General features: G+C 42.1%; 1 protein-coding gene across 3 annotated transcripts in view; it reads right to left on the bottom strand.

Annotated features, from left to right (window-relative positions):
• vps8 (VPS8 subunit of CORVET complex) overlaps positions 1-22,723 on the bottom strand; it is a 432,205-nt gene that overhangs the window by 222,529 nt on the left and 186,953 nt on the right. For 2 of the 3 annotated variants that reach the window (XM_078403484.1, XM_078403483.1), the window contains exons 38-41: positions 22,668-22,707; positions 14,471-14,494; positions 11,328-11,431; positions 4,981-5,062 (exon numbers count right to left, since the gene is read on the bottom strand). In XM_078403484.1, coding sequence (XP_078259610.1) covers positions 4,981-5,062; positions 11,328-11,431; positions 14,471-14,494; positions 22,668-22,707 — 250 coding nt within the window. The remainder of the gene's footprint in view (positions 1-4,980; positions 5,063-11,327; positions 11,432-14,470; positions 14,495-22,667; positions 22,708-22,723) is intronic. The other variant, XM_078403485.1, reaches the window with a different exon arrangement.

A 22,723-nucleotide genomic window follows, 5' to 3' on the forward strand; every position in this document is an offset into this window, starting at 1 on the left:
GCCGAGGGGGCTTTGGCCTGGGAGCAATGAAACCTACCTGGCAAAAGGCTACTCCAGCTGAACGTCGGCACCTGGTGGTGGAGGAGGTGCGCCGCCAAGAAGAAGCAGCCAGGTGTGCCAAAGCTATATCTCAAGCCAAGCAAGGCCGCTGGATGAGGTGGGATGGCATTGAGAGGAGGAAGTTCACATGGAGTGAGCTGTGGAACATGGAGTCAAGTATGTTGAGCTTTATTATCAGAGCCACATATGATGTCCTTCCCTCTCCCACAAACCTAAATCTTTGGCTGGGAGAGGATCCAGCCTGCCCCCTGTGTGCAGTTCCAGCAAACCTCAAGCACATCCTGGTCGGTTGTAAGACCAGCCTAACACAAGGCAGATACACCTGGCGACACAACCAGGTGCTGAGGTGTTTGGCAGCTGCACTCGAGTGCAAGAGAGTTACCACCAACGCCATGCCTATCAATGTATAGCTAACATTCCCGCAAATCCAATCGTTCATCCGGGAAGGAGAGAAACGGAAGACTACCACCTCGCCTCTCAACTCATGCCCACTGAGCGCAGCCAGAGACTGGGAAATGCGGGTTGACCTAGGCCAGAGGCTTTCCTTCCCAGTTGAAATCGCAGCTACCAACCTGCGACCAGACCTCGTCCTCTGGTCCAGCTCCTGTCGGCGTGTTTACATCATTGAGCTGACGGTCCCCTGGGAGGAGGCTGTGGACGAGGCATTTGAAAGGAAAAGGCTGAGATATTCCAACCTTGCAGTAGAGGCAGAGGAGCGAGGTTGGAGTGTAAGGGTGTGTCCAGTGGAGGTGGGGCGCAGGGGCTTTATAGCCAGTTCCACTGTAAGGCTCCTGAGGGAAGTTGGAGTCAGAGGGCAGGCCCAAAGGAGGGCAATCAAAGAACTTGCCAATGCCGCCGAACGGAGCAGTCACTGGCTGTGGCTGAAAAGAAAAGATACTGTCTGGGCTGCCACGTGACCATCTAGAGGCTAACCATAAGACACACACCCAGGGCTGATCACCCTGTGGTGGGCCTGCCTCGACTGAGGGTGTCTTGTGATAAAAGGCCGAAACACCCAGTGACGTTGAGGTACACAACTGAAGATGTGTCTGAATGGTAGCAACATCACCTAGTGGTCACCCCCAAGAACAACACCAGTCAATTGAGGTGCAAACCTTAGGGATTGTAACATCTAGTCCTACTAATCAATATATTAATTCTGACTTCTTCAAGCAACTACCTTCTGCACTCCCCTTCTACCCAATCAATTATTGTTCCCAAAAGCTTCCCCTGCCATTGAGGTTAAACTGATAAACTAAAACCAACTGCCTTCTGAACAAGGGCGCAGCATTTGCCACTCTCCAGTCCTCTTACACCATCTTATACCAAGAGAGAGGGCTGCTAAATAACGGCAAGTCCTTCATCGGTAAGGAAAATGTTTGTATTAAATAGCATGATTAGTAAATGCTAATTTATCATCATTGCAAGAGAAATAGAAGATGGTCTCATGGTCTGGCTGCATGGCAGAATGAGCATCTAAAACAGGAAAGCAGCAACAAATAAAGATCCCAAGGAAGAATCTAGAATCAAAGGATTGAGGAGGATTGTAAATGACATTTTACAGTCTGGGAAATAGAAGCACATTTGGGATAAGGATGCACGGGAAGGTATCCTTATGTTGCACACTGCAGTGTGACAAATCTGTTGTGAATCGTCTGTTCGTTTTGACGATTTTCGGAAAAGGAAAATGAACTATTCAGAACTCAAGAGTGGGCAGCTTTCAAATTCATCTCGGGAAAACATCCAATGCACACTGGAAATGGTGCTCAGAAGACACAGCTGTGGTTACTATGTCCTACAACTGTCTGGGGGCTCACAGTCTGATGAAAAAACAATAACTTGACCCCTTAGCTTCTGAGGAAAGTTTACGTTTCAATAAAACCTTTATATAAAGCATTAAATTCAATTAATTCTTTCAAAATGCATTCTCTGATTACATCACTCAGCACCCATGCACTTTAATTTCTTATTAGTTTCCTAGTTATTTTGCACATTTGATTAATATATTCCCCACCTCTTTAAATTTCCCTGTGCTTTCATTTTCAGCATATTGAAGTGTGATGGTGAAAGTAATGCAGTTACAGAAGAGTGAGTTGCAAACATTATTGTAATGTATTCTAAATTTACTCTGATGAGATTCATTCACGAAAAATCAGATTCTTATGTTTGTGAATCTGTCTTCACAGCTCATTCCTTTACAATCTTAGTTTCATTTGAAACTAAATTATTTTGAAAATCATTAGGAAATTATTTTCCAAGGCCACATCATGGTATGGAGCAGTGTGAGGTTTACACGATCTACCTGTGACCATGTGGGCTTCTTCCTTATCCCTTATTCCGATAGATTAATTGGCCACTGTAAATTGCAACCAGTGAATAGTTAAGGGGTAGAATCTAGGTGAATTGATGGAAATATAGGGAGTATAAAATCAGATCAAGTGATTAATAATTAAGTGTAAATGGGTGCCTAGTGGTTGACAAGGATCTGCTAGACCGAAGGGCCTGTTTGTAGGCCATATAACTGACAAAAGTCACAAAGATCATAATTGACTCTTGATCTTCTGCAATACCTCTATTTAATGTAACAAAAAGTCTTGTGTTGAGTCTGGGAGAAGAATTATCAAACAGAAATTATAATGCTGATGCAATCCAGTCAATTCCTGGTGAAAAGAGCGCATACATAGACAATGTTAAAGGCAGGACGATATTGTTGTAAAACAGTAAATGTCAAATGCCCTGTTAAAGCTCATCAGCTTGGTTCACAAGCCAAATTACATGAATTTCCAGCTAATCATCATTACTATTATTCTCGTCTCATTGGAAACACATCTCCATGGAGGAAAGCATTTGCAAAGGACTTAAAAGGTAAGAGCGCTAAATTGTCTTTGACTTCTAGAATCATGAAAGTTCTGTAATGCCATTGTTAAGACATCTCAATTTCGGTGTAACATCAGACCGAGTGCACATCAGGTGCTGAGGGTACCAATGTGAAAAAATAATAATTTCAACCTTATCCTCACTAATCTAGCTCTCCGCGAAGCAATGTTCCACCACGTGGCATTTCTTACCCAATTTGAAACAAAAAAGCATTAATCAGAATCATGTTGAACTCAGCCAAGAACTTGCAATCACAACCCCACATCCACCCTGCTGCACAAAGGGTAGACTAATCTTTAGTGGCAACGTTGCTCTCAGCAACCTCAACTCCTATCCATTTTCTCCCAAGATGCTGCCTGTCCCAGAGTTATTCCAGTACTCTGTGTCCTTCAGTGTATTAACCAGCATCTGTATTCCTTGTTTCTACCTAGAAATTAGTCTACCCTTGTTGTTACAGAACTCTCTATTACAGATTTTGGTTGTTGCAGATAGAGCGTCCTCACAGAAATCAGACACTAAGAACACAGGCCGCTAGTTACACGTTCATTAAAATTGACAAGCAATTGCTGTGATTGACACTTGGGGAATGATTATTAAAAAATGTAACAAAAGCCTTCAGTATTTTTAGCTTGCAGTAAGTAAAATACATTTTTAGCTGTTAAAAGAATTGTATTTGCAAACACCTTATTGCTGTATGGAGTGACTGCTAGGTGGTTGGAGCAAATCCCATACTCAGTTATAGCAGACAATCTGCAACAAAACATCCAGAAAGGGGGATGCATTTAAAAGGGCAGTGACAAGAGTTCAGGGTATGCATGTTCCTGTAAGAGGGAAGGGCAAGGCAGGTGGGAGTAAGGAAGCCTGGAAGATGAAAGAAATTGAGGCTGATTGTTGACTTTAGAAGAGAAAGGCCAAGGATCCACAAACCTGTCTTCATTGTCGGGTCCATGGTGGAGTGTCAACCATCGACCCCTGGTCAAGTCTCTGGGAGTGCATATCTTTGTAGAATTGTACTGGGCCCAGCCCATTGATGCAATCATAAAGAAAGCCCATCAACACCTCTTCTTGCTTAGAAGATTGAGGAGATTCGATATGTTATACTCTCTTGAATTTCTACAGATGCACAGTAGAAAGCATATTGACTGATTGCATCATGGCCTAGTTCAGCAATTCAAACACCCTGAAACGAAGGAGATTGCAAAATGTGGTGGAAACTACCCAGTCCATCACAGTACTGACTTCCCCACCACTGGCTCAAAAAGACAGCCACTAACATCATGGACCAACACCACCCTGGCCATGCTCTCACCTTACTCCTGCCATGGGAAATAAACTTCCCCCCATCAACCATAAGGCTATTGAACACTACAAACACCAACTAAACTTTGAAACACAAATTGTCTTGGTTGCACTAGGACTTTGTTTTATTTTTACACTAATATTGTTTTTAAAAATATTTTGAACTTTTTAATGTTTTCTATTGAGTACTGTGTTTACAGACATGTTATGTTGTTGCAAGTAAGAATTTCATTGATCAGTTTCAGTACATATGACAATTAAACACTCCTGACTCTCTTAGAGAGTTGTATAAAATAATGGGAGGAATAGTTATGGTGAATACACAGATTCTTTTAACCAGGCTGGGGGAACGAAGAACCTAAGGACATAGGTTTAAGGTGAAAGGGAAAGATTGAATAGGCAACTTTTTCCACAGAGGGTGGTGGGTATATGGAACAAGCTGCCAGAGGAGGTAGTTGAGGCAGGTACTATAACAACATTTAAAAGACATCTGGACAGATATATGGATAGGGAAGATTTAGAAGGATATGGACCAAATGTAGGCAGGTGGGTCTCGTGTAGATAGGGCATCTTGGTCGGCAAGGGCAAATTGAACCGCAGGGCCTGTTTCCTTGCTGTATGACAATCATTAGAGATTGCCTTGTTTCCAAGTGTGGCAAATGATGATTATGTTGATTTTAATTATAAATCAATATTATTGGCAATTTATGTTGAGTAACAGTTTGAAAGTACTTAAATACTTACATTCTAAAGCTTGGCTGGACGATCCATTTTTTAACTGTTTCTGGGTTGACATTACAGCCTCAAGTAATGGAAACCATAATGCCTGAAAGAGGGGAAATAAATCTATCAAAATTGAGATCCTGCAACATTATTCAATACAGTTTAAAGATAGGGCTTCCATGATGGGTTAATTAAGTGCATAGCCCATTTGGAAACCATGTCTAATTTACAGTCTGTGCTAAATTAATTTCCAGTAAGGCAATGCTAGGACATGAAATTAAACTGTGCAAAATCATAGTTAGAAATTGGATTTTATGGGAATCCAGGCTTTCTACTTCCAATCAAGATGCAATATTTCCAGCTTGAACGTGTAGGTATACAAACCTGGCATGTGAGGTTTGTTTTGAAATCCTCAATTAATGCTCATTTCTCCATGAATAATATTCATTTCAGTGAAGGAGTAGAAACAATTGAGATTTGGTTGTTTTACGATCTAGAATCAACTAAGATGTTAAGCAATAAAGTCTGAAACTGCGTATTGAGATTTACTAAAAAATATTACTTTTTCATCTCCACAAGCCTGAAAAGTTACTTCAGCAAGATTTATAAAACCATTCTTGAGAAAATCACCAAGGTGTTACTTCACAGTGAGCCAATGAATAACAGTTTTTAAAGTGTGATGTTTCTCCCTATTCATTTTTTAAACTCTCAGTATATTAAAATCAACAGCGTATATTTCAATTCTGTTCAGTGCTTGCTGAGTTCATGCCATTTTTCTTCCTACGTTGTTTAAAGGACTACTCAGAGGTGATGTTTATGTTTAGGTGTACTACTGTCAAGTGTACCAAGGTACAGTGAAAAGCTTTGTTTTGCATACTATCCAAACAACAGATATACAAGACATAAATGCAATCAAGTCAAACTCTAATAGAAGAGATAGAGCAAAGGGGAAGATACAGTGTGCAGAATATATTTCTTAACATTGTAGCGTACAGTAAATGATGTTAATAAGGATAAAAAAATGTTGCTGTCAGTTCCAACTAAATATAATGTGAAGAGAAATGGATCGTCTTCCAAGCATTGCAATATTGGCACTTAAGCAAATTGTAAATATATTGTTCTTTTAAAACAAAATAGCCTGCCTTCTGCATGCTGCAGACAATGTGTGCCAGATGATTTGTCTGGAGCTGCTTTTCTTGCACCAAAGATGTCTGAGAGAATCCATATATCTGAGAGAATCCATATACCTTTACTCAGCCAACTATTTTCAATATCACCAAACTTCCTGCTCCGCACAACTCATCGACTTGTTATCCAGGAGTGGTGGCAAAGCTGGACCAAATAGTTTGCTGTTGAATGCAATGAGCGCCACTCAAAGTCACAGCTGGGAAGTTCTTTGAAGTGTTCCTTTCACATGTGCTACTGATCCGCTGTTACTATTAAAGTCATCTCATTTCTTGTCTCTCAGTGGGGTGGGCCTTTTGATGTTTGGGCTGAAGAATCCATCTATGACACGCTTACCAGCAAATTGCTGGACTGCCTGTTTTCATTCCACCCATCATCTGTTCTTGAGCACATGGAATTTCTGTTGGACCCTGCCCTTTGGGAGTCTGCAGATCTGTTTCTTTTCCCTTCCTCTTCAGGCAAGATTGAACTACTAATCCATGAATGCCTTGCATTGGTGGTTAATTAGCTCCTGGATCTCCCGATCATGCTCATCAAACTGGACTTGACGTTTTCTCGTACATAAAACTTGCGTTCACCGTAATTACATTTACGAAAAGATTACAGGGCTGTCTAGGCACTGCAGCTCCTAATGCTGGGAGTTGTCAGATCGTCTGTGAGGTACTGAGTGCAGACGATATCTGAATGGGGGCTCCAGAGACCAGTAATGTTTCTGTTGCTTCCAGACTTCATGAGATAACAGTGGAATAGGCAGTCTCATAGTCATCAATCTCTGTTAAGGTTGAGGAGAAATGGTATGTTCTTACAGTGGACCTTCACTCAGAAGACCATACAATTCTGTGCCCGAATCTGCAGTGCGCCATGAGTTATTGTGCTGGTCTCTCTGGGAAAACATTTTGTTATGTCAGGATGGTGTTCCAAGCACTTTGTTCAGAGGACAACACTTTTTGGGTTAACTTTCACTTTCTCCTCCTTCCCAATCATGCTTTAGCAGGGGATTTTAATCCTGGCATCTAATTTGCCCAGAAAGATCAGTTTGTTTTCTTCTGGGTTGCCGGTTAGGGAATAAAAGGTTGGAGTAGACGTCCTCCATGGCCAGAAGTTAAGATGCATGTGGCAATGCACCATGAGTTAGTATTCTGCTAGAGAGAACTGAAGGTCAGGTGGCATTCACTTATCCCATGGGGAAGTTGTTGAGACTTCAGACTGGAAGAGATGAAAAGCATTCCGTTTGCAATTTTCTTCTGCAGAAGAAGTTGTACCATCTTCCAACTGTCCGCCTACTATTCAGTGTTGCATTCAGGATATAGACAAAGCAGTAACATTCTGGCCTGTCATGCCTGAATTTTAACTTCTTGTTGAAAAGCTTCATATTATGGCCATGGGAGAAAACAGTACTTCAATTGAAGTTTTAAAACCTGGCAGAGAGGAAGTTCAGTCAAAAATTTACAATTGCTTTTGCAATTCTACTTGACCCTGCAAAACCCTTCAACGCTGTTAATTGAGATTACTATGTAGCATCCTTTCCAAATTTGTAAAACAAATAAAACTGTCGATGATAGAATCTGATATAAAAATAGAAATGCCGATCCAAAGTGGTAACTGGTTTTATTTGATGTGTTTTACTGGCTGACTTCTTCAAGATTTTCTTTGGTTTAATTTCGTTTAGTTGATTGTCATGTGTACAGTGAAAAGCTTTTAGTGGTGTGCTACCCAGCCAGTGAAAAGACTGTAGATGAGTACAATCAAGCCATCCACAATGTATTTACTACCTTTTGGGAATGGGTTAATTAGTGGGCAGTCAGCATGGCTTTGAACTCGGCATACCTAGTTTCTTACCAGTTTGATTGTTTTTTTAGGTGATTACAAAGGTGATCAATGAGAGTACAGCAGTGAATGTTGTTTGCATGGATTTTAGTAAGGCATTTGATAATGGTAGGCTAAACCGGAAGATTAAGATGCACGAGATTAATGGTGACATGGTCATGTGGATTCAGAACAGATTCATTGATACAAGACGTGGAAGAAAATAACTGCAGATGCTGGTACAAATCGAAGGTATTTATTTCACAAAATGCTGGAGTAACTCAGCAGATCAGGCAGCATCTCAGGAGAGAAGGAATGGGTGACATTTCAGGTCGAGACGTCTGAAGAAGGGTCTCGACCCGAAACGTCACCCATTCCTCCATTGATACAAGACAGTGGGTTGTGGTGCAAGGCTGGAGTTCTGTGACCAGTGAAGTTCTGCAAGGATCTGTGTTGGGACATCTGTTAGTAAGTTTGCAGATGACACCAAGACTGATGGGGTTGCGGACTGTGAGGAAGGCTGTCAAAGTATACAGTGTTATATAGATCAGCTACAGATATTTTTCCAGAAGCTTAAATGATTTTGCGCATTTGAGTTTTGGTGTGTCTTTGGAAAAATAATCATACTTTCCTTGCAGCTAATCTTGATTACATCAGAGAACAGCAAGAGTATCAAGTATGGACCACAAAAGATTCTACAATTTATGTCAAAAAAAGACGGGGTGGGGCAGGAAATAGAAAAGACAGTAGGCACGCTGCTAATGAAAATGATACCAGAGATACCACTATACATTTTTTGGGGTTCTGAAGGATCTACAAGGGTGGTCGACGGAAGCAGGAAAACAAAAGACAACACTTATGTATAAAACCAGTAAGGCACATCGCTAATGTAAATAGTTTTGAAACTGCCAGCTAAAATGAGAAGGAAAGACAAGCAAAAAAATAAATCTAAAAGCAGTAGACTTATTGGCCTTTACAAAGAACAGTAAATAAGGGTGGTTATTATTTGTGTTTTACAGATGAAAGACAGTCTGCAAAGTGAAGACATTGATTGTACTGAAACAGGATACATGTGAAAGCAGCTAAAGAAGTAGGTTTAGTACATACCATAACAAAGGCATCATACATTGGAGATGGAACAATTCAGGCATTTTCTGCATGGACACACTATATTATAGAATTGGATGTTAGAACAACTGAGGAAAAATCTTGAGCAGACCAGCGGCAAGACCAAACGCAGGCTCGGCAATCGTTTCGCTCAACACCTTCACTCAGTCCGCCTTAACCAACCTGATCTCCCGGTGGCTCAGCACTTCAACTCCCCCTCCCACTCCCAGTCTGACCTTTCTGTCATGGGCCTCCTCCATTGTCAGAGTGAGGCCCACCGCAAATTGGAGGAACAGCACCTCATATTTCGCTTGGGCAGCTTACACCCCAGCAGTATGAACATTGATTTCTCTAACTTTAGATAGCTCCTCTATCCCTCTCTTTCCCCTCCCCCTTCCCAGTTCTCCCACAGTCCTCTTGTCTCCAACTACATCCTTTCTTTGTCCCACCCCCTCCCCTGACATCAGTCTGAAGAAGGGTCTCGACCCAAAACGTCACCCATTCCTTCTCTCCTGAGATTGTGCCTGACCCGCTGAGTTACTCCAGCTTTTTGTGATACCTTCGATTTGTACCGGCATCTGCAGTTATTTTCCTACACAACCAGCCAAGGAAGAGTTCTATCTTGAATTACTAATGAAGACTTGGGGAATTTGACCAATAGAGAAAAACATCCAGGTGTACAAGTAGTAATTTCTGTTGATTAACTGGAGTCTAGCTCGAAGATGATCATGGGGAGTTACCAGTAAAGCTTTAGAAATGGTACTGGGACTTCCAATAATCCCTCAGGATAAACGGGCTGAAAGTTTTCCAGATAGAAAATACTGGCATTATTGATGGAATATGGCTGCAACATGAAAATAATGAAAGATTGGTAGGTACGGCGTTGATTAAATGCCAACAGATGGACAGGATTTTTGTCTGCTAATACTCTATATATGCTAATAAATAAGGTCTGCGTGGATTTAAAGGAAAATGATATTTAAATCATTCGATGGAATCTAGGACCCTCAGGGTTAACATCACCAAGATCGCAGATAAAGGAATACCAGTATGGTGTTCAGACATATCCAAATACCCACAAGAATAGGTAAAATTGAGTTGGTTGATATCCATAAACAAAATAAAATCACTATGGAATTATGGGGGTGAGTAAAGGATGATTTTGCAAATAATTTCAAAGGTATGTTACTGAAGTTAGATTCTTGCCTGAGGATTTGCAATGGATATGATACACCTAACTAAAACTCATTGTACATTCATTAGGTCATCCAGCACACTAGACAGATTAAGGGAGATATCAAAAGGACTTAAAAATTTTTTTGAGAGGGATATTTGGAATTGGGGTAAAAATGTACAAATTTACCCATGTGTAAGGATTGCCTCCTACATTGTTATGATTGTATCAAAGTGGGGATAGAAAGAAAGCTAAACGTGGAATTGCAAACAAAGAAGAAGAGTGATCAAAGATCAAAGATAACCCAGGAGCAACCAATGCAAGGTCAGAGAAAGCTACCTACCTACCTACCAGTAAATCAAAAGCCTATTCATTCATGCAGGTAATATTTGAGTCCAAGTCATGAGTCTTGTGATTTGGTGCAAGAAGCAAATCAGTAAATCAAATGAGAAGTTATTAGAAGTCAGTTGTTTGCATACATGGTTAAGTAACATCAAATACTAATAATGATTAAGTTTTACTAAACTTTTGTGTAAGAGTTTTTTTTCAACACATCACTTTATGCACTGCAGAGGTAATATGGTCAACATTTTACAAATGTTTAGCCCGAGTGATGACTTTCAATAGATAACAGTGAGATAGTTATTCTGCTACTTATGAAACCCTGAGTCAGAATCAAGTCGTCTGCAAATATCTTAGCACCAGGTTCACCACAAACATATGGTGTGCTAAACAGATGAGATGCAGGGCCCATTCGTCCGCACACCAAGCCAGTACCAATGGTAATTTAAACTGACCGCCTCTAGGCATGCTGGTCAATTAGCTCAGTCCAACCAGCGGGGTATGAGAAGTACCATGGTTAGTACAGGAGAAAGCGCAGCAGGACCCAGTGGTCTCATTATTAAAGGAAAACAAAGGTCCTTGTGATGGAATTTAATGAATTTAGAAGCACCCACACTTAACATGTAACAAAGCCAATTTGCACATCTCCACTATATTTGAATATTAAACTCATTAATATCACGATCTTTCAGGATAAAGACCACATAATTTAAAAAAATTGAGATCCTCAGTCCTAAAATAACTGAGCACTCACCTCCCGCTGTTGTTGGTTCAGGCTGTGCGAATTACGTTGACACAGTGCAACGGTCTCCTCTAATATGGTTTCTGCAGCCTGTACTGTATCTTCATTTTCCTCCCCTGTGGATACAGAATGGTCCATGAATACAATAGGCAGCTTATCACAAAACCACATCCCAAATTAATGCTTAGGACATGGGCACCATTTCTGCAAAATAGTGTTGCCAGGACATTGGGATAAGAGTACGGTGCAAAATAGTGGTCTGAAAGGGCAGACTACCCCAATGAGTATTCCTGCTCAGGAAGCAGGGAAAGATCATCATCGTCTTGGTGACAGGAAGGCAATGGTACAGTAATTCGTTTAGTATGATATGCAGCATCATCATTCTGTCTCTATCATAAAAGCCTGAAAATTTAGATTTACATAAGTATAAACTTTTTCCAACCAACAGAAATTATTACAGACTTGTAATAATGTATCTTGAATAAAAAATAGTGGCATTTGCATAATAAACAGATTCTTAGACTGAACATCAGAAACGTTTAAGGTTTGTAAGCGATGTACATATTTAGTTTTGATGACTGTTTCAGTGGTTTACAGACTTCAATTCTGTGCCATCCTGTCCTCATAGTTGAAAATAAATCAAAATCAGAATATGATCCATCAACAATTTGGCATGAATGCTAAGAGACAGGATTACAGATGTATAACCTTTCGTACAAATAGCACATTGGGCATTGGTGAGCTCACATCTGGAGGATAGCGTGTGGTATTAATCTTTTTTAAGAAGGGATGTTACTGCAGCGAGGCCGTTCAGAGAAGATTAACTTGACTATTACTCTGGAACAATGGGTTGATGTAAAAAGAAAAATAAGATAGGCTAGGCTAAGAATACCGGAGTTTAAAAGAGTGAGAGGTCACGATTGAAACATAAGATTAAGAATAATAATAATGCATTACATTTATATAGCGCTTTTCAAACACTCAAAGACGCTTTACAGGGATTTCTAGAACATAGAGAAGTGAATAAATAGATAAATAAGTAAACGAACAGAGAAAGGAGACAGAAGGTGAGGTGACCTTCAGTGGTTGAAGGCAGTGCTGAAGAGGTGAGACTTCAGTGATGTTTTGAATGTGGTGAGTGAGGAGGAGTCTCTGACGGTTTGGGGTAGTGAGTTCCATAGGGTGGGAGCAGCGATGGAGAAAGCCCTGTCCCCCCAGGATCTGAGTTTGGTCCGGATGGGGGGGGACAGGAGATTGGCAGCAGCAGAGCGGAGGGTGCAGGTGGGAGTGTGCCTGTGGAGGAGGTCAGTCAGGTAGGATGGCGCCAGGTTATGGAGGGCTTTGTAGGTCATGAGGAGGATTTTGTATTGGATTCTCTGGGGGATGGGGAGCCAGTGGAGTTTGTAAAGGACGGGGGTGATATGGTCACGGATCGGGGAGTGGGTGAGTAGACGGGCAGCGGAGTTTTGAATGTATTGAAGTTTACTGATGATTTTTGAGGGTGAGCCATAGAGGAGGCTGTTGCAGTAGTCCAGACGGGAGGTGATGAAGGCGTGGATGAGGGTTTCTGCAGCTGTGAAGGAGAGGGATGGACGGAGACGGGCAATGTTTTTGAGGTGGAAGAAGGCTGTCTTTGTGATGTGTTTGATGTGTTTGTCGAAGGAGAGGGTTTGATCAAAGATGATTCCAAGATTCCGGAAGTGAGGGGAGGTGGATACTGGGAGACCATCAATATTGAGGATGAAGTTTTGGGTGGATTTGGTGAGCGTTTTTGGACCAATGATGATGATTTCAGATTTGTTGCAGTTGAGTTTGAGGAAATTTGATTGAAGCCAAGATTTTATTTCAGTGATGCAGTTTGTCAGTGTAGAGTGTGTGGTGGTGGAGATTGACTTGGTGGAGATGAGGAGCTGGATATCATCGGCGAAGCAGTGGAAGTTGAGACCATGACGGCGGATTAATTGACCAAGGGGGAACAGGTAGAGGATGAAGAGGAGGGGGCCAAGGACTGAGCCTTGGGGGACACCTTGGGGGACACCTTGGTGAAGCCTTGACAGGGGATGTGGAGACATGGAGATTTCTTCTTCAAGTAGATTCTAAAACTAGGAGATCGCTGTCCAAAAGCAAGGTGTTAACTGTTTAAGATAGAGATGAGAAAAATATTTTCCCTCAAAAGGTTCTGAGTCTCTGGAACTCTTTTTCTCAAAGGATAGTGGAAGGAGAATAGTCAAATATTTTAAAAGCTACTTAATAACACGGATAGGCAGGAAAATAGAGTTGTGATTACAGACTGATCAGCCACGATCTCATTTAATTGGCCAAGTAGGCTTGGCAGTCTGACTGGCCTATCCTGCTTCTAATTTCTATGCTTGTAACCATGGAAGCAATGGACAGTAGCAATTCACCGTGCCCTGCTGCTAGTTATTAGTTTTGCTGCAAAGAAGTAAAGCTCAGATTTGATTCATGCAAAAGGATCTTATTCAGTAAGATTAGAAAACAAAACTGAAGCTAATGACTTGGGTGCTAAAATTAAATTGAGTAATAGAGAAAGGTGCAGATTATTTTGACACCTTGCCCACTCAATCTGATGCAATCTCTACCATAAAAATCAGCACTGGAGCAACCAAAATCTACTCCTAAAGCACATCCTGATTGCTCCCTGAGTGTTCGCCTGGCTTCTGCCTTTGCCACCATTTATCTGCTTACTAACAGGCTTGAAATTTTATATTTTTATTAAAAAGCCTTACATACACAGAAATCTAAATATTCACGAATTCCAGCACCAACATTTTATATTTGCATGTAAATCACAAACTCCATTCTCATTCAGGATAAAGATTGAATTCGTAAAAAGAATGTGAACTGCAGGCCTACATCACTAAATGTTTTATCAGCATCCCTTGGAGACAGAAGGAACAGCAGATGCTGGTTTACCACTCTCTTATTGGGTTGTGATAGCAATTTAACTTAAGGACAGTCTCCTCTCCTCTCCCCCACCCCCCCCCCCCCCCCCCACCCTCACATAACACACACACCCACAGAGACTGTTAGTGACAACTGTAATTCAGTGAACAATGTAGAAGAGCACTAATTCATGAGAAGATGCTTGTTCATTAAAAGTTCCATAAATAAATTTCATATATTTTTTTACTTACAATCCATTATCCTGCCTTCCAATCCTACAATATTCAGACAAAGGAATTAACAGCATATGTCTCATTTGAAACTACATCAAATTCATTACTTATTCAAGGTGCAGTCTGAAGGTTTACTAGTTATAGAAATGTAGCCTGAGACTGCGCAAATCCAATTCTGCTGTCCAAAACAAGAAGTAAACAATATTCAGCAATCAGACTGGCTTACATATAGCTTGGAGCCATTTGGAAATAGACTGATTCTCATATAACATATTGCATGACACTGGCATTAAATTTGTAGTCATAAAGGGGAGGTAATTCTGAAGTGTACACAATGCAATGTTGATCATTTATGTTTGTATAACCCTAGATCATAAGGATGTAACCTGTGCTCAGAATTTGCAGGCTGACCTCAGACTGCATGTTTTTTCCTTCAGTTGTTAATAAAACTTTACATTATGTGGTGCAATGCCTCCTTTGACATACTTCCATACAAACTGCACTGTCGCTATCTCTGATTGTTTAAGTGGCAGAATAATACATGGTTGATGTGTCTCAAGGCTGGAACTCTTTACACAACAGCAAGTTAAGTTTGGCTTGATTGTGTCTGTGTGTATAAGACTACGATATGCATATTGAATGACTTACGCGATTGTACGCATGCGCGGGGGGAGGCTCAAGATGGCGATAACATGACAACAGCACGTTTAAATACTTGTGTGTTCCGAGTTTTATTCTGAGTCCGATTCCAGCACAAATACGTAACAGTTTGGCGACGAGGATGGGATTCCTCTAACAGGAACAGTATTGCGATCAATTTGAAGCTTTTCTCATGACCGGACATGAAGTTAATGACGCGTTTTGTATTTGGAAACTTCGCTGCAAATTTTGGACTGGAATCATGGAACGCACGATCGCCGAGTGCACGTCACTCCATCGATGCAACCTACTGTACAAGCAGTACTGTAACTGTGCAGCGCAGCTCATCGAATCAACCTATAGCCAGCAGAACATCAATCGTGTTCGCTTGCCAGTAACGTGCTAAGCCACCAGAACTATACACGACACTGCCAGTGAATTAGCAGAGCATGAGAATTATTAAGTTTCCAGTGCCGTGCAGCCCATGGCCCAAGTCCAGCCGCCGCCATCTTGTCACCAGCAACCGCCACCGACGACGAGAAGCCGAGTATCCGAGACCAGACCAGGGCCGGTGATAACGATAGAACGACACATCGTTAAGCGGTGCAGCCCTGAGGTGGTCAACTAGCCCAGCCGTAGGTCTACCGTGTCGCCCAGCCAGTAACATCGCGTAGCCTGAAAGTGAAATGGTGCCAGCAGTAACATCAGCCAGCAAAGCCAGCCCAGGAGGCCAGCCCGAGAAGGCACCGATTCACCCGAGTCCAGAGACAGTTTGGTCTACAGTCAAGTCGACCGGTGAATTCATCACAGTAAGATCTGGACAATGAACTCAGTTGGTATTGATCATTGATGAAAATAAATCGATGTGACATATTTTGTGCATGCATGTACATGGCGTGAAATATGATAGACTAACGTTAGAATTGAGAATATCTCAAAGAAGCTATTAGAACCAAGATTTGGTCCTAAGTTAGTAATCGATCTAATGGTTGAGTTGATCGATTGTGCAGTGTTATATATGAATGAATGTTATGCCAAGTAATTGGTCGTATGCATAATGAAGTGGTGACTGTATTGAGTTACATAGTGTTGTTGTGTAACCAAGTATTAATAGTGTAACCATGGCTAATCCAATCGTTGGGAATGTGCCCCAGTTAGAATCTGGTTATACTTTTGAGGAATGGACTGAAGTCTTAGAGGCTTGGTTCACTTCAAACGATATCACGTCAGAAGAGAAGAAAAGAGCATTGTTCCTTACAGGTTTAGGGAGCAAGGGTTACCACACCCTACGTGCATTGCTGCAGCCAGCTAAGCCCGCAAGTAAAACGTATAAGGAATGTAAGGATGCTTTAATTGCTCATTTCTCGCCAAAACCAACAGAAATAGTGCAAAGATATCGATTCTATACTTGCACACAAGCAAGTGAAACAATCCCTCAGTTCCTAGCAAAGCTTCAGCAGTTAAGTGATGGGTGTAATTTCAAGGAACTGGAGAATATGCTGAGAGACAGATTGGTGGTAGGGTGTGCAGATGTTAACATTCAGCGAAAACGGTTGGGTACACCAAAATGAACCTTTGAGAACGCCATCAATATTGCGACAGCGATGGAGGTTGCCAAACAAGATGTAGAGCAGATCAAGAAGATCGAAGGCCTCAAGAGGATCCTACCTCCGTCAATCAGCTTCAAAGGAAGGCGTCAGGACTACAGAAGACAAGGAGTCAACAAAGGACACCCAAAGACAAGGGTCACTCCTCTAAGAAATGCTGGAGATGTGATGGCAGCCACGAGCCAGCGACGTGCAAATTTCGAGATGGCAGGTGCTTCAGGTGCTCTGGAATGGGCCACACCAAGAGTCAGTGTGAGGCTGTTAGAGCCTACCAGTGGAGGAGAGGACAATCTCAGAAAAAAGCAAACCACTTGGAGGAGGCAGCTTCGAATTCATCAGAGGAAACCATGAGCCACTTGAACGATGAATCGATCAACAAGTTGACGAACTCTGAACCGTGTACAGCCACCTTGATAGTGAACGTGAGGTACAACTAGAAGTTTACACTGGAAGTCCATGGACTATCGTACCAGAAGAAGTCTTCAGCAAACTCAGTCAAGACCCTAGACTAGATCCCAAGCTGAAATCCTACACTGGCGAGAAGATTGACATCTAAAGACAAGCAGCGGTACAGGTCGAACCTCACAGTAAGCCAGAAACGCTGATCCTAGTGGTAGTAAAGAAAGGTGCAAGCCAAATGGGAAGAGACTGGTTAAGGAAGTACCCTGGATTATTGTCAAATCTAGCCAGCCAGAACACGCCAGATCAAAGATTAAGTCCACCGAGTAGTATGCGCAGTTTGCAAGAGGCCATGGACACAGTACCCAACAAACACGCCAAATTGATTGATAACAGCAATCATGGAGTACTGAAGGGATACCAAGCAATGGCGGGACTGTCATATGTTGAAAGACTGGAGCGACTAGGCTTGTATACACTGGAATTTAGAAGGATGAGTGGAGATCTTATCGAAACGTATAAGATTATTAAGGGGTTGGACACGTTAGAGGCAGGAAACATGTTCCCAATGTTGGGGGAGTCCAGAACAAGGGGCCACAGTTTAAGAATAAGGGGTAGGCCATTTAGAACTGAGATGAGGAAGAACTTTTTCAGGCAGAGAGTTGTGAATCTGTGGAATTCTCTGCCTCAGAAGGCAGTGGAGGCCAATTCTCTGAATGCATTCAAGAGAGAACTAGATAGAGCTCTTAAGGATAGCGGAGTCAGGGGGTATGGGGAGAAGGCAGGAACGGGGTACTGATTGAGAATAATCAGCCATGATCACATTGAATGGCGGTACTGGCTCGAAGGGCCGAATGGCCTCCTCCTGCACCTATTGTCTATTGTCTATTTTGTATGCCCGATCATAGCTGTTCCGAAACCAGATGGGAGAATGAGAGTCTGCGGCAACTACAAGCTCAAGCTCACAGCAAATAAGGTGCTGAAAGTTGAACAGTATCCCCTTCCAACTTTGAAGGATTTACTACAGGAACTAGAAGGAGAAAAGTTCTCTAAACTAGACCTCTCCCATGCCTGTCATCAGATAGAGTTAGACCCTGAAGTTCGAAAGTTCACCACGATTAACACACACAAAGGTCTCTTTGAGTATACCAGACTGCCTTTTGGGATATCCAGTGCACCAGCCATGTTCCAGAGAACAATGGAGAGTCTGCTAGCCGATATTCCCATGTGCAAGCCATACCTTGATGATATCATCATCAGCGGAAAGACTGCCGAAGAGCTCCTCAGGAACCTGGAAGCGATCCTGTCAAGACTAGAGACCAATGGGTTACGTCTGAAGGTGAAGTGTGCACTGATGCAAGAGTCAGTCGACTATCTCAGACATTGACTGAACAAGAATGGTCTTCATCCTCTTCAAGGCAAAGTTGATGCGGTGTGGGAAGCAAAGCAGTCTGTGAACCAAAGCCAACTCCAGGCATACCTCGGCTTACTGGGGTATTACAGGAAGTTTATACCCAACCTGTCACAGGAGATTGCACCAGTGACTCAGATGCTGAAGGCAGAGTACAGATCAGCAGATTCAAAGAGTGGGAGGAGAAGCAGCAAGCCTGATCCCAAATTCAAATGGGGAAAGGAACAAGAGCAGGCATTCCAGAGATCCAAGCGTCTTCTTCAGAGTGACAATGTGCTGACGCATTATGATCCAGCCAAACCCATCCTGCTCCAAACGGATGCAAGCCCCTATGGCTTAGGTGCTGTGATAAGCCATGTTGAATCAGATGGACAATAACACCCGATAGCGTTCGCTTCACGCACTCTCAAGCCCAACGAAGTGAACTACGCACAATATGAAAAGGAGGGTTTATCCATAATCTTCGGACTGAAGAAGTTCCACAAGCAGTTACATGGAAGGTCTTTCACAATTGTGACTGATCACAAGCCGCTGATGGGACTCTTTGGAGAACACAAGCCTGCCATCCCGATGGCCTCTGCTCGCGTAGCAATATGGCATATGATCCTGTCTGCCTACAGTTACAAGATAGTCCATCGAGATGGCAAGAAACACCAGAATGCAGATGCGTTGTCACGCTTGCCGATCCACGAAAAGGACTCTTCATGGAATCATCCGGAGCTTGCCGAGCTTGATGAAGCACCAGAGACACGCATCAACATGCTCAAGAGAGCCACCAAGAAGGACAGAGTTCTCTCCAAGGTGAAGAACCACATCATGGAAGGGTGGCCAAGTGCAAGGAATCTTCTAGAAGAAGTAAAGCCCTTTGCCAGCAAGAAAGAAGAGCTGTCAGTTGAGGATGACATAATCCTGTGGGGACCACGATTGGTCATCCCAGATAATCTGGAGATGAGGACTAGAATCCTTGAAGAACTTCATAGCACACAGCCTGGCATTGTGAAAATGAAGGCATTGGCAAGATCATACGTCTGGTGGCCAGGAATCAACACAGTTGGAACAACAAGTGAGAAGTTGTCCAAGCTGTCAGCAGAATCAGCATAGTCCTGTTGCAGCCCCAATCCATCCATGGGAGTTCCCTGAGAGACCGTGGGGAAGAATTCACTGTGACTATGCCAGCCTCAACAATGAGAATGTGCTGATTGTGGTCGATGCTCACAGCAAATGGATTGAAGCCATTCGGATGAAACACGCAACAGCAGCAGCAACAGTGATTGCCCTGAGGCGATTATTTGCAACTCATGCGTTACCAGAAACGGTGGTCACAGACAACGGTATGCAGTTTGTGCCTGAAGAATTTGCCAAGTTCCTCAGCAGCAACAACATCTGCCACATTCAAACATCACCCAAGCAAGCACCCATCCAGCAACGGACTAGCAGAAAGAGGGGTACAGATGGTGAAAGCAGGTGTGAAGAAAGGAAAAGGATCAGACCTGGAACTAAAGATACAGACGTTCTTGCTGATGTACCGAGTCACACCTCAAGGAACGACTGGAAAGTCACCCTGTGAACTGATGTTCAGACTAAAGATCCGCACTAAACTTGACAATCTGCGACCCGATCTCAGAAAACTGTTTGAAGGAAGCAAACCTCAATGGAACAGGCAGCAGATCAAGGAAGCAAGAAGCGAGTCTTTGATGTGAATGATCATGTCATGGTCAAGAACTTTACATCAGGTCCCACTTGGCTTTACGGAATGATAGCAGAGGTCATCAGTGAAGTCCTGTACAATGTAAAGTTGAGTGAGGGAAGAGCCGTTCGTCGGCATGTCGATCAAATGAGAGCGTACCTGCCAAAAGGTGATGAACACACCAACTTCCAACAAGGAGAATTGGTTCAACCAAGCAAGGGGCCACTGATAGTTCTGCCAACTCCAACCGTAGGTGTAGATCCTGAAAGCACTTCAGAGAGTAACGAACCTGATATCCACAGTGATAACACATCATAACCAGAGCCTGATATTTCAGAACACATGAAAAATCCAACACAGACAGATAGACGCATGTCTAATAGAACTACAAGAACACCTAAAAGATTTGATGATTTTATTCTTTATAAGTGAACCTACATATACACAAAGCAATGTGTCATGTATTTTGTTTGTCATACATTTTAGTTACGATATGCAGGTCTATTGTTTGATATTATGTGACTTTAGACATGGGTATGTGTCTCGTTGATGTAAAGAAAATCCATTGGTAATATTACAGGTTTTGATATATGGTGTTATGATGAATCTAATTATAAGACGATTTTCATAATACTATTTGGACAACAGTGTATTGTTCAATTATATACACATTGTGGTTTTACACATTGCACCTGGGATCGCAGATCACGTTGTTTTGATCAACAGCCTCCTCTTGAATGACACAAAAACTAAGGAGCTGATTGTAGACTTTAGAAGAGCTCAACATCCGAGGACGTACATGCCACTGGAGTTTAATGGGATTACTGTGGATAGGGTGAGCAGCTTTAAATACCTGGGAGTCCACATCACAGAGGATCTGACATGAGCAACACACATTGCCGTACTGGTGAGTAAGGCAAGGCAGTGCCTTTACCACCTCAGACAGTTGAGGAAATTCAGAGTCTCTCTGAGGATCCTTCAGTGCTTCTATTCTGGGGCTGTAGAAAGCATCTTGTCCGGGAACATCGCAATCTGGTTTGGGAACAGCTCTGCCCAGGACAGGAAGGCTCTGCGGAGAGTAGTGCGTTCGGCTGAACGCACTATGGGAACTACACTCGCCCCCCTGCAGGACCTATACATCAGGAGGTGCAGATCCAGAGCCAGCAACATTATGGGGGACCCCTACCACCCCAGCAACGGACTGTTCCAGCTGCCACGGTCAGGCAATCGCCTCTGCTGGCACGCTGTGAAAACAGAGAGGATGAGACGGAGTTTCTTCCCACAGGCCACCAGGACTGTTAACGCTCATATCACCAGGGACTAATTTAATGTACTGTATTAATTTATTTTTTGTGTTAAAAAAAATAATTCTATTCTGTTTTGTAGTTTAGCACAATCCGCAGGCGTTGCCACTTTCATTTCACTGCACATCTTGTGACAAATAAACTTGACTTGACGACTTTGTGAGTTACATTACATTTATTATACATATGAGAAGAGGAATATTCTCACTAAATAATATATCTAAGACCGGTTTTAAAGTGGTGAACTGAGGTTAGTTGATTTAGTAGGCAACAAGAAGTCACTTGTACAAGCTAAGTTTTGGAAAAGAAATGTCATAAGTTTTGGTGTCACAGAGTATGGATTTGTGTAAAAGATCATGTACAGTGAAGATGAAATTGTGTTACCTGCCTCCAAGTTAAAGGGGGAGGAGTGTTGTGTATAAGAATATGATATGCATATTGAATGACTTGCGCGATTGTACGCATGCGCGGGGGGAGACTCAAGATGGCGATGACATGACAACAGCACATTTAAATACTTGTGTGTTCCGAGTTTTATTCTGAGTCCGATTCCAGCACAAATACATAACAGTGTAGTATTATCTGATTTGTTGGAAAGCATGCAAAACCAAGCTGTTCACTGTACTTCGATACACATGACAATAATAAACTTAAACCAAAACCTGTGGAAGTATCTTCACCCACTGCCAGGAAGAACTGCAGTGGTTCACGACTGCCTTGTCAAGGACAATTAATGATTGGCAATAAATGTCGGCCTAGGCAGTGATGTCCACATCTCATAAACGAAACAAATAATAACTTTATAGATTTAGTTAAATGTAAATTTTCAATTCTAAATGAGATATGGAATAAGAAATGTGCCTATTGCATTCTGGGTCCAGCAAAGTTCTTGTTGGAAAAATGGATACTAATATCTCTGATTAAGAACAATTCAAAAGGTTTATTTAACAAAAAAAACAGCCATTTCAAATCAAACAAATGTGAGGGAATTGGTGCAGTGAGAAATATCGATTGAGGTACAGCAATGTGGTTTTTTTGGCACTTTTTTTCGTTTTTTTATTGCAATTATTATACATTCAATTTGGATATACAAATTCAACTATCTCAAATCTGCCAATAACAAAGTAATACTGGACATGTTTTCAAAAATTGTTTCATTGTTACTTACTTGCACTATCTGTGAACAAGGACAGCTTGTGCTTTAAAATCTAAGAAGAGAAAATG

Source organism: Rhinoraja longicauda, chromosome 8 (assembly GCF_053455715.1).
Source record: "Rhinoraja longicauda isolate Sanriku21f chromosome 8, sRhiLon1.1, whole genome shotgun sequence".
NCBI classification, from domain to species: Eukaryota; Metazoa; Chordata; class Chondrichthyes; order Rajiformes; family Arhynchobatidae; genus Rhinoraja; species Rhinoraja longicauda.